General features: G+C 41.8%; 1 protein-coding gene across 1 annotated transcript in view; it reads right to left on the bottom strand.

Annotated features, from left to right (window-relative positions):
- The window catches only part of PREP (prolyl endopeptidase), a 65086-nt gene that overhangs the window by 804 nt on the left and 51158 nt on the right, over positions 1–13124 (bottom strand). Inside the window, exons 11-14 of the mRNA XM_079971639.1 lie at positions 10455–10591; positions 7473–7567; positions 4843–4974; positions 2369–2525 (exon numbers count right to left, since the gene is read on the bottom strand). Of these exons, the coding sequence (XP_079827765.1) occupies positions 2369–2525; positions 4843–4974; positions 7473–7567; positions 10455–10591 (521 nt within the window). The remainder of the gene's footprint in view (positions 1–2368; positions 2526–4842; positions 4975–7472; positions 7568–10454; positions 10592–13124) is intronic.

Below are 13124 nucleotides of genomic sequence, written 5' to 3'. Positions count from 1 at the left end.
AGGAATCCTAGGGGCTGGGAACATGATTGACTTATTCAAGACATTTCTATGCCGTCTAATTATTTGCATTTGTTAAGTGGTGTAAAACATAAAAACAAACCACAAAAAATGAGACAATAGGACAATTATCACAAAACTGAATACTATCTTAAAATGAGGAGGGAAGGAAGGGGAGCCATGGATCTTCTGCTCGCGACTGCAGCAGGATCCCACCGTCGTCGTCTGTAGGCATTCACTCCATAAGACGCACAGACATTTCCCCTTACTTTTTAGGAGGCAAAAAATGTGTCTTATGGAGCGAAAAATACGGTAAGTCTTAATCACCTGCATAAAGTTGAGCAAGGAGGATGGTGACTAATCTCAGCTGGGGAGGTTTTCCACCGCCCTGGGCCCATCACACTATATGAATGACTTCTATATTGAGCTGTGCATCTGAGCCACCAACAGAGATTTCCCCAAAGATCTCAGTGATTTGGCCAAGATAGGCTCCTTGTAAATTAATGCAAGAACCTTGAACCTGGCCTTGGTGACGCATGGGCAGCTAGTGCAAACGTTTAAGCACCCAAGTTATGTGCTGGTACTCTGAGAATTAGTTCTTGTTGAGGAATGGGATGTCTCGATCTAGAAAAGGAAGATACACATGGCCTACTGACATATACTCATTCTCATTCCAATCCAAGAGTTGGCAGGAAAGGTTGAAAGGAAAGGGGCTCCTTAAATTTTATGGTAGTTTCTGCCTCCTCCCTTTTGTGTGTGTATATGGCTGAGAACAAGAAGAGGATGTAAGAGTACACAGAGCAGTTAACTTGGGGGTTAATGTGACAAATTTTATTCCAGGGATTGCTAGGAAATGACACTGGAAATAAAAACTGCCATTATTGTAGGGTCCTATGGCAAGACCACATTTCAAAAACTGTGTTCTGTTCTGATTACCACATCTCAAAAGGGGAAACTGCTTATGATCACCAGCTGTTCAGAACACTTTGTTGGGTTTCATAGCTGATTAAAGGTTGTAACCATAAAACGCCCCCCCCCATGGTAAAACTAAGTGGAGTTAAAATGTTAACTGCATTCCTAACATACTGGGAATACCTTTCACTATCCCAGTCTCAATATATTTATTTTGAAGTAATTTCTGCTGATTATATAGAGTTTATCTCCAGGCCAATGTACACAGAACTGCAAGCTACCGTATTTTTCGCTCTATAACACGCACCTGACCATAACACGCACATCGTTTTTAGAGGAGGAAAACAAGGGAAAAAACATTCTGAATGAAACAGTGGATGTATCATTTTTGTGCTTCATGCTGTGGCCACAGACATGTGATCTGATGGTGAATTTGGGCTGACCCAATGCAAAAATCCTGAGAATCCCTGTGGATCCATGTTTTGTAACCACGTTTTTGCACCATTGCATCCCCAGGCAACAGTGGGTGCGTGATTTTTGGGGGGCAGGCTGTAGCCATGGACATGCTATGTGATCTGATGGTGAATTTGGGCTGACCCAATGCAAAGATCCTGAGGATCCATGCTTTTTAACCACATTTTTGCACCATTGCAGCCCCAGGCAACAGTGGGTGCGTGATTTTGGGGGGGCAGGCTGTAGCCATGGACATGCTATGTGATCTGATGGTGAATTTGGGCTGACCCAATGCAAAGATCCTGAGGATCCATGTGGATCCATGCTTTTTAACCACATTTTAAGTGGGGAGGGAAGGAAAAACACAGAAGGGACAAGGAGCAGGAGAGGGGTGTGCAGAGAAGCAGCTGGCTAAGAATGCAGGAGAGGGGTAGGGAGGAAAGGAAGGCAAAAGTTTTCCCTCACCTACCCACCCAAGCCAGCCAGCTCTCTCTCTCTCTCTCTCTCCCTCCTGCATGTTTTCAGCTTTCCCCTCTGCTTGCCTGGAGGGGAGGGGCTTTCCCTGCTCTTTGTTCCGTTTGAGCAAACACAGCAAGGAAACAGAGATGGGTGGGCAGTAAGAACCTGAGGCAGAATGCCGGAAAGCAGCCGCTTCCTCTTTTCATGTTTCCCTTCTAGGAGACGCGCGATTTGATTTTTGCCTGCTTTTTTTTGCCTCCCCTTGCACTATTTGGCTCCAGGGACCACACATTCGCTCAATAACACGCACAGACATTTCTCCTTCCTTTTTAGGAGAAAAAATCTGCGTGTTATAGAAGGAAAAATACGGTAAGTTGCCTACAAGAGATAATGTATAAATGGATTTATGATGTCACTTAACAATGTGATTTTCAACTTTTAAGAGAAAATAAGGGGTGGGTGGGAAACAAGCAGCTTCCATATCATTGTGATTCAAGAAGGTGGCAGTGAATATAAACTAGGAAAAACCAAACCAAACTTTACTTACTTGTACAGCCAGGCAAACTGTTCTTTATAATCAGAGCAGCCGAAGTCTGTTGTCCAAGCATGACCAATGGTGAATTTGTGGAATTTTAACATGTCCATCACTCCTACTTGAGCAATAACACAGCCAAATAGATCAGGACGCTGATTGGCACAGGCAGCTGGAGAGTGGAGGAAAACACACCCAACCCAAATTGAATTTAATGTTTAAAGCAGCTAGCAGTGCTAATATCTACAAGTAGCAGTTATAAAGATAGCAATCAGAGGACGTCAACATTTGAAACATGTACGGGCAAACCTGCATAGGAACAGATCAGTTTGTTGCTTTAGCACTAAGGCAGAAGTTTATTAGGGGGGAAAGAGCATGAGATGCAGGAGAACCTGCTTCCATTCTGTGGGGAACTGGAATCCATGAAGCTGTCTTTATGACAAAAACAAATCTGCATGTTTTAGAACGGGGCGACTGCTGAACTTAAAGGAAGGAAGGGCAATTTCATGCAGACAAGGAGCAACTGCGGGATGGTGCAAACTCTTCCTCCATCTGTTCCAAGGATGGGGACCCTGTGGCCTTCCAGATGTTGTCAAACTTCATGTGTTTGGCCAGCCAGTTGTTACCCTATTAACTTTAGTGGCAAAGTTCTGTGGAGTTAGTCCAAAGCACTGCCCGATAATCAGTGCTGCCTTTTGTGTGCTGAGCTCGACAAGTGAAGCATCGACACTGAACAGCCATTTGAAAAGCCTATTATTAAATAGAGTTTGTCCTTGTGTTTCCCAAGGACTCGAAGAGGAAGAACTTGAAATAGAAACAAAAGATTAAGGAAGCACAGCATTTTTAGAGCAGCAAGTCTACTGAGAAGAGAGGGGTTACGGGCCTTCCAAGACATTTTCAATGGCTGGTAAATAATTTACCGTATTTTTTGCTCTATAAGACTCACTTTTTCCCTCCTAAAAAGTAAGGGGAAATGTGTGTGCGTCTTATGGAGCGAATGCAGGCTGTGCAGCTATCCCAGAAGCCAGAACAGCAAGAGGGATTGCTGCTTTCACTGCGCAGCGATCCCTCTTGCTGTTCTGGCTTCTGAAATTCAGAATATTTTTGTTCTTGTTTTCCTCCTCCAAAAACTAGGTGAGTCTTGTGGTCTGGTGCATCTTATAGAAAAATACGGGAACTGGAACCGTATGCTCAGGTTCCGGGGGACTGATACGTCCAAATATTGGAGAGTGTCAGAGCAGATCTAAATACCCACAAGTAAACATGCCAGTACACAGACTCTGTTTTACTAAAATTAAAACAAAAACCTGAGACAGTCCCAGATTGGTTAATTTTCTCAAAATGGAGGGAATGCAGGGGTGGTCAGGAAGAAAAACACACTTGTGTGAGCAGTGGGTTTCCTACAGGCATCTGGGTGGCCACTGTGAAAACAAGATGCTGAACTAGATGGACCATTGACCCGATCCAGCAGGATCTTCTTATGAATCAGTCCCTAGTTATACACAGCTCCAGGGAAGCATTAATGTCTTATATCACAAGAATATTATACACTTCATACTGTTAGTCTCATTACATTCCTAAGAAAAGGTGGAAGGGGAACAGACTTCTTGGTATCATCAACATGGTTTTGGGAAGGAGGCGGACTTGGCAAAAGATGACTGTTTTGAGATAAGGCTCTTGTATTAAGAGATTTATCACACTAATTTGGGAACTGTTTTCTAAATAAAGCCCTAAAAATTCTGCCATAGGCTTAAAAATGGTGAGGTTGTGTGGATTTGGGGTATATGCTACAGTCATATTTCAAATGTAATTCCATGACTATGCAGTCAGACCCATAAGAAATAAAGAAAAACAGAGAATGGAACTCAAAACTGTAATGCTTAAACCCAATTAGTGCCTGTTGTGTATGTGCTGCTCTAGCAAAGATCCACTTGTGGTTTTGTTTTGTTTTTTTAAAAAAGAACACAGTGTTCCACTGTGCATGAAAAGGGGAACAGGTGATAATCTACCATTGCCGTATCAAGGCTTTGGTCCTGGATAAACATAAGGACAAAATACTTCAAAATAGGAGAGTGTGGGCTGAAACCGAGTTAGTGGCAACTAGTGATGCAAAAGTCAGCTCTGACTAGCTATTTTTTGATATGAATTTGCTCTTTCCTTCCCTAACTAAAATGAAAAAGTGTTTTGTATGAAGCCAGTTCTACCCTACAGGAAGAAAAGACAGATGCCTCAGTGCAGTAATTATGTGTGCAGCTCATAAAGGCAGATGTTTTCTTAAATGGCCAATTGGTATTCTGCAGGCCTAGATAATATTTGCGTATTGCCCTAATTACTTCAGTTTGTTAACAAATGGTGCAATGTCCAACTTGTGTGGGGAGGGAAATGTCCTTCCAGAGCTTATCCTCTGAGTCCTCCATTTACATGACATTAAATTCACTTAGCTTTGTCATTTTTTAAAAAGGAAAAGGAAGTAGACAGCCTCTTCTTACCCACTAAGAGACCCCCATTTGAACCTCCATTGATAGTCAGTTTCTTTGGAGAAGTATACCCTTCTTTGATAAGATACTCAGCTGCACACTGAAAGTCATCAAAGCAGTTTTGCTTATTGGCCAGGATGCCACCTAAATGGAAATGAAGAAAACAAGCTAGTTAACCCTTTGAAAACACACAGATACGCACACTTTTGACATTGCCGATTCAGAACATGTACTCTAGGGTGTATGTACACACAAGAAGAACTGCTTGGATTAAATTTTTCAGTTCCACAAGTATTTTAATAATGTATGCAGTTGAGGAACACAAAAAAGATAATGAATATCACGTGCAAGAGAGACTTCAGAAAATGGTCTTGCCAGTACCTTTAATGCTTTCAGAAGGCTTGAATAATACATACCTATGCTAAAGGCTTTGGGGGGGGGGGGGGAGGAAGGAAGGAAAGCACAGACCAGGTAATGTTCCTAATAACTGATCGCAGTAGTTTGCAGACAAAACGGTCACGTGCATTTCTGACTGAGGTTTGTCTTAATGGGAAATCAACAGCATCCAGCTCATTTATGGTATTTTAAGCTTATAGGCTTATAAAATTAATAGTTCCCCCCCCCAAAAAAAAGATAAATGAGCGCTTTTCTTAAAAACAATAAATCTTTCATTCATATGGTATCAGGGCTAGAGAAATATATCTTCCTTTTGAGATCTAGCATTTATCTACCACAGATCAACACAGAACTTGAGGTGCACAGCTAAAGGTATCAAAACAAAGAAAAGCACAACATTATCACAAACACAATTGTATAGGCATGCAGAGATGTTTAAGAGCTAGTGTGCTTTTTTGCCGTGCAGCAAGATCTGTTTTCTTGCCTACCCTCCTGCCTTTCCTTGTTCCAAATCTAGCAAACATTTTATTCCCTCCTTTCCATTCAGTAGATAGTTTTTTTTCAAGTTAATAAAAATAAATAAATCAGGTGGAACAAAATAAATTTTACTGGGCAAGGCAGGTCCCTTGATTTTCACCAACAGTATACCCCTCTTTGATAAGATAACAGCATACTTCAAAACAAGTCAAAGCCATATTCACATTAAGATAACAATACAATAATGCTTCTTAAATCCACAGGCAGAAAATGACGTTATGCATAAAGGCTTGGATCCATAGTGGTCTTGCATGGGCAGAAGACACTAAGTCACAAAAGGTGCCCTTCCTTCTCCTCCTGCAACACCTGCATCCCATCCTATTCTATTCTGGAAAATCCTCCAATGCTTAGAAGCTGCTTTTGGAGTAACAAGCAGCCACAATGGGGAGTTCTGCTTATACATCTTTGATCCAAGCCAAGATGTACAGAATTCATATACATACTTCACATAAACATAGAAAATAATCAAGATTACAATGTTGGATCTGTTAGGATGTAGCAGTAAACTACGGTTTATTGCTGTGAGAACAAACCAATGCCTTGGACCCATCTGCTTCCTACTCTCTACTTCTCTGATAGGACTGCAAGCACAAGATCAGAAGATTTCACTTCTATTTTCAATTAGCCCAGTTCATTCTTAAGTTTTTGTGTGTGGTTAATCTATGGTTTGTTATTATGGTTAATCTATGATTTATTGAAATAAACCAGCTTCATAAATCAGGGTTTTAAGTTGGCTTATTTCAGAAAGCCACAACCACAGTTTGTTGAAATTAATCAAAAACAGAAGTAAAGATTTGCAGTTTCATCCTTAGCAGATGTGCTGGAGGAAGAGAGAGTACATAAGCCTGCAGAAAGTTCTCATAATGATAAACCATATTTATTATTACATCCTAACGTAGTCAGTAAATTTTCTGGATCATAGCCACGAAAACAATTACTGTGGCTCAATCAAGGCAAATTTCTACAAATTATAGTGGTTAATATAAGTTAGGGTTGCCATATTTCAAAAAGTAAAAATCTGGACACAAAGGTTGTTGAGTTGTTTTTTTAAGGAAATTCGGACAGGGGTTGCCATATGTCTGGAGTTTTCTGGACATTCCAGGTGAAGCTCAGGCCACAGTGCCAAGCTCCATGAATATCAGTAATAGCTGCCCATGACACTTAAGAAACAACAGACTTCAACCTAATGCCAACACACAGTCTTGTGTACAAATGAAACGGAAAAACCAGAGCCCTCCCACATAAAGGCTAACTTTATTAAGAACTCATTAAAGGTCTACAGCTAATTTCCTGTTATTGAATGGCACTTTGTTTTGGGGCAGTAATACAGTGTTTTCTCTTTCTGAAAACCCCTATTACTGGGAAACACTCCAGGCTACAGAAGTAATTAAAATAATAATGAGGAACAAAACTGATGCAGTAATGGAGAAAATTATTTTGTAAATTAAGAAATATGGACATTTTCAAATAAATCTGTGATGGTGTTCCGGAGTAAAATTAAGGCAATAAAACAAAAACAAAACCAGACCTCTGCAGTGGTTTAGCATGGAGACATACAAACATTTGACCTGTGGAAAGACAATCACAGTGCAACCCTTTACATGACTACACTCAGAAGCGAGTTCTGCTGAGAGTTGTATGTGTCCAGGATTGCAGACTGTTATTGAATAAAGCACTTTACGTATGTTCTTGCACCAAGGAACTCTTACCTTTGTGCCAGGTCTCTCCATATTCACCACCTCCTCTGATATTAGCCACAGCTAGAATGCCACCCAGGTGTCTTACAAAAATGAGTCTTGATACACTGCAAATATATATATGCAAAGACAATTAATTGGTAAAGATTTTCAGCGCTTGACCTATGATGCTCGAAATGTAGCTGGAGGAGGAATATGTTTCCATTCATAGATTCAAAGAAATGGAAGGGACTCTGGGAGTTAACTAGATCAACTACCTGTGATGCAGGAATCCCAACTAGATCGTGCATGGCAGATAGCCATCCAACCTCTGTTTAAGAACCTCCAGGGAAGGAGAGCCCACCACCTCCCATGGAAGGAAAGAAAAATGAGAGATGTAGGAACACAGGAAGCTCCTTATTCTACAGGTCCATCTAGCTCAGAATTGTCTACAGTGACTGGCAACAGCTCTCCAGTATTTCAGGCCAAGTTCTCTCCTAAGTCCTACCTTGGAGATACTGGGGATTTAACCTGGGACTTCCTGCATGCAAGGCAGGTGATCTGCCACTGAGCGGCAATGCCTCCATTTAGACAAGCAGCTGGATTAGAACCAAGCCACTTCCTGGTCCTCCCACAGCATATTCCACAACGTCAGGGGCTCTGATGTATGGCCCAGGGTGCCAGAGATTTCTGCAGTGGTGAAGAAGGAAGACACAATACCTCCCAGGGGCCCTTGGACACCATTCAAGGCGTCCCAGGAATGCAGTCTTAAATGCAAAAAAGACATGCCAGGTTAATTTAAAAAGCCAAAAGATGAGTGATATTGAGGGAACAGAACCTTTAATGCCATTTTAATTCACAGGATACTGCCTGCCAGTTAATGATCCCTTTTTGGCAGGAGGTATTTAGATGGTCTAGCTCGACTCTAGGAAACTGATCTCTGTTTCTTCTTTTTCACCCAACTAATGGGCACAGTCAGCCCAACAGGAAGCTTGGCTGCACAAGATGTGTTTCTTTTTGGTAGTTATAAGGACTATACAAGCCAATTGGGGGCAGCGGTAGAGGGTGGGAGGAAGCCGTGTGACACTAGCAGAAGTCCTTGCATAAGCTTCTGCTGATGTAGCTGGTTAGCTGAATCTGGTCCAGAGTTTTTTGTTTTTAAAAAAGTGTGCATATTACTGTATCTGTATGTGTATGTATGGCCCTCAAAACAAAGGCTAGGGTGCCCTTTTGATGTTCTTATTTTCCATTGGCCAGCAGTTCTGTTTCCCCACTGGCTTCCAGCCCTTAGACCAGTTATGGGGAACGTTTGTTAGTCCAGGTGTTGCTGAGCTACAACTCCCATCAGCCCCAAGTGAGCATGGTCAAAGGCCAAGCTTCCTCTCCCAGACTGCATTCTGGTCAAACACACCACCTCCATTTGCCAGCATTCTACATCTACACTGAGCCAACCTGGTAGCACTAAGACTGAAAGGTACAGGTGAGCTGCTAGTTAATGCTTCATGTGCCCTAAGTGACTAAGATCTTTGACTTTACAAACGTGGCTGCAAATAGTCTGCGACACAGCGATGCACACGAGAGACACTTACACACATGTTGCACACACTGTACTAAGATCACTGTGTGCACCAAGATGATTTTTTATCCTAAAGCTGAGCTCAGTGATAAAATGCGAAAGGTTTGAAGCTTATATATTATGCAAGTGTTTTTTTGTTTTTTTTAAAGTCCATTTAAGCAGGCATTTTTGGTTCTCTGCTTCTGGACTTATGACTCATTCATTTGGGCTTTATTGTCAGGTCACATCTGCAAGGTACATAGCTGAGTGACTGGCTGCTGAATAAAAGACATGACAGCAAAATATGGAGAAAGCCCTTGGGATGTTGAGAGGATAGTTTTCTCCTGGTCACCTGTTCTTGGAATCTTGCAAAGAGCGTGTTCTTATTTCAAGTGTTCTCTTCCATGGTATTGAGTACCTATGAGCCATCTGCCAGAAAATAGCCCCTTCTTCAAAGGCTGACCTCTTTTTTTAACTGCTAAGTGAACACAAGGATCTGGTGGGGGAACACTCGAGGCCTGAAAACTTGAACTTTTGCATTAAAAAACTGTCCACATTCCTTGCAAAGGGAACTTCATATCTGAACTTAGAATAAAACAAGTTAACTATAATAAGGCTTAAAAAAAGAAAGAATCAGAATTGTGTACAAATGCTGAAAATAGCAAAGCTTTAGGAGTAAATGGAAGTGAAATAAAGGGAAGAGAAGGGTAAGAATAACGGGCAAGTAGTAGTTGTGCATAGACCTAACAGTGGCTCTTAATTCAAGTCAGCAAAGCAAGAGATTGTCTTTGCTAAACACCATTGACTGAGAGCATGGATCTTAAGGCATGGAAGGATTCAATAATTTCAACTTAATGTCACCCCCATGGGAGATGTATAAGAACCTATTTGTGACATTTACAGCACTATTCTGCTAGCCTCCTGGAAATTTAAGTGAAGTTTTTCTCCATTTTTTTATTTTTGAAATGTACACTTGATCTACGGCTCAAAGCAGTTCTCAGGGCAATGCAGAGGTACTACTTGGGGCAGAGCAGGGTTGGCACCCTCTGCATTTGTCAGATTATCTCTCCTAAACACACAAAGATCATCTATGTAAGAAAAGGAGTGTCACCATTAGACTCGTAGTTTGGTCATGACTTTCAAGCTAGCACAGAAACTCTGCCAGAGAAAAATAAGGACTATAGGCATGTTAAAGGAGACCTGCAGTGTGGTCAACAAAAATCTGAAAGCAGAAAAGAGCTGGTAAGAGGTGACAAAGCAGGTTGCTTAATTAGCAAACGATCACTCATGTTTTGGGAACTCCCTTGACCTGGGTATTTCCACTGGGTTTAAGTTTCAGTATCAGTATCCATTAGCTGCAAATTCAGGCTATATAATACACCGAACAACTTTCTTAATATAAAATTACTGGCACTATTACTATTCTGACAAATCTTCATAAGCACCCCATCTCTGCTTACCTGTAGCTTGGTGTGATTGATATGTTGAAGCCACCATAACCATAAAGGAAAGCAGGATGAGACCCATCTAATTTGATTCCTTTTTTGTGGACAACAAACATTGGAATCTTAGTACCATCTTTGCTGGGGTAGAAAACCTGGGACAGAGAAAAAAAAATATGTGTATTATTGGTACAGTCAGTCTGCTTGGATGGATCTTAGCCACAGGCAACCATTCTAATTTACAAAGGAAAAGAATGGGAAATAGAAATAAATAGCATTTTGATTGTTAGGAAGTTGAAGGATGCAAGAATTATAACACAAGACAAACACTGCTAAATCAGACCACCGAGTCTAGCATTCTGTTACTGTGTCCAACCAGATGTCCTCAGCAATTTTTAAGTCAGCCACTGGGGAAAACACTGTTGTACGCCACTTTGGACACTGTTCAAAAAAGTGGATACAAATCAATTAAATGAATGAATGGAGCAGAGTAGGGGTTGATAGTTTTCAGATTATATTCCTAAACTTGCTTGAACACGTGTTTCTCTGAAATCCAAAACAAATGAGAACAAGGGAGTCGGGCTTCACTAGAGAACGGAGGCTCCTACTGTAAAGACCCTGTTCCTAGTTTCTGGTAGTATTAGTTTATAGCAGGGGTGGGGAACCTATGACCAGATATTACTGGACAGCAACTTCCATCATTCTATACCATTGGTTGTGCTGGCTGGGAGTGATAGGAGTTGGAGTCCAATGACATTTGGGGGGCGGGCACAGATTCCGCTCCTCTGCTTTACAGGGAACTGATACCTAGACTAGAGGCTCCGCTGCTTATATTAATGAGCAATAGAATCACACATAGGAAGAGGTGCTTCCTAAAGCAGGCAAGATCCAGGCTATTTAGGGCTTTAAACCCAGCACCTTGAATTGCTAACTAAAATTTCCCAGCAATTAAGGAATAGAATGCAATATTCCTCTTCTTCTTTTTTTAATGCTTTATAAAAACACACACAGACAGCTTTGCTGAAATAAGCCACACAGAAAACTAGGGGAGAGCTATTTTTGTAGCTAGCAGATAACTTCAAGAGGAATACGATCCCTCTCTCCCACATGATATTTAGTGAGTATATTTATCACTGTGCCCACGGTTGGTAAAATCAAACACCACTACAGTGTCTTAAATTAGCTACACAGCTACACAGGCGGAGGGGGGGGGGATTTCAAAAGATTAGAGTGGGGGCGGAGAATGCAAAGGGGGGCGGGGGGACGGGAAATGGAACAAGGTTTCCAAAGCATCTATTATTTAGTTACACGGCATGCAACAGGTGACGACACACTCTTCCAGCCCTGAAAGCAGCCTGCTTTAACATGTCTTTCACAAGAATAAACACTTCCATAAATCAGCATCAAAGGCTTGCACAGAATAACAGCCTCCATGCATGCCTGTGATAGGAGCTATTGAATAAAACTGAGCCAGTGCCGGCCGCAGTACCAGAAAGTGGACATGGAGAAAGAGGAGGAATAAATCAACTGGTAGCCTCTAAGCAAAGCATTTTTTTCACAATCATTTAATTCTTCACACAGTACAACCTGGCTGGCTCTGAAACGGGATTAGGCAAAATTACGGAGGAGAAGGCTACTAGCCATGATAACTATCATCTGCCTCCACAGTCAGAGACAGTGATGCTTCAGAGGACCAGTTGCTGGAAACCTCAGGAGGGGAGAGTGCTCTGGTGCTTAAATCCTGCTTGTGGGTTTTCTACAGGCACCTGGGTGGCCACTGTGAGAACAGGATGCTGGACTAGGTGGGCCATTGACCCGATCCAGTAGGCTCTTCTTAGATTCTTAAAACTACCTTCCATGGCAAAAAATAGCAGATCTGTCCCCTATTAAGGATGCATCTTGTCTCCATTCAATATGGGATAATCTCAGTTTCCTTGCACTGATCTGAATATGATAGCACCAGGGAAAAAGGGGTGTGAATTCAGCTCAAGTCAATGCTTTATACCTATCCTGTAGGACTCAAGTATATTGGATACCCATTTGACCAACTGATCACGATGGACCCCCAAGGACTGTTTTACTGCATTATCCCAATGAAAGAACAGGTGACCTAATGTTGCCAGCCTTGGTGCCAAACCTGCAGGTAAATACAGTGGTACCTCGGGTTAAGTCATTAATTCGTTCCGGAGGTCTGTTCTTAACCTGAAACTGATCTTAACCTGAAGCACCACTTTAGCCTATGGGGCCTCCTGCTGTCGCCGTGCCGCCAGAGCATGATTTCTGTTCTCATCCTGAAGCAAAGTTCTTAATCTGAAGCACTATTTCTGGCTTAGCAGAGTCTGTAACCTGAAATGTATGTAACCTGAGGTACTAATGTAAAGGCTTCTGTCAAGGGAGGCACATACCTAGATATGGTCAGAAAAACTGTTACAGAAAATAGAAGAAGAATCATAAATAATCAAGAAAGACTTCAGGTAAGTTTTTTTCCACTAGCCACCCATAGGGACGTGAAGCAGCAGTGTCATGCTGGTAAAAGAAAAGTGCCAGGAGTCTTTTAAAAAAAATTTAGCCCTTGTTAGTGAGCCTTGCAGTTGAGTAGCAAATGGCTGCTGGACAGAAACTCCCCAGGTGGCAGGAGAGAGGGGAAAAAGAGGTGCGGAAGAAACGGAAGAAAATCTAATTTTCAAA

The sequence above is a fragment of the Podarcis cretensis genome, assembly GCF_951804945.1.
Source record: "Podarcis cretensis genome assembly, chromosome: 3".
Taxonomy (NCBI): domain Eukaryota; kingdom Metazoa; phylum Chordata; class Lepidosauria; order Squamata; family Lacertidae; genus Podarcis; species Podarcis cretensis.
This window is presented reverse-complemented; position numbering and strand designations above follow the sequence as displayed.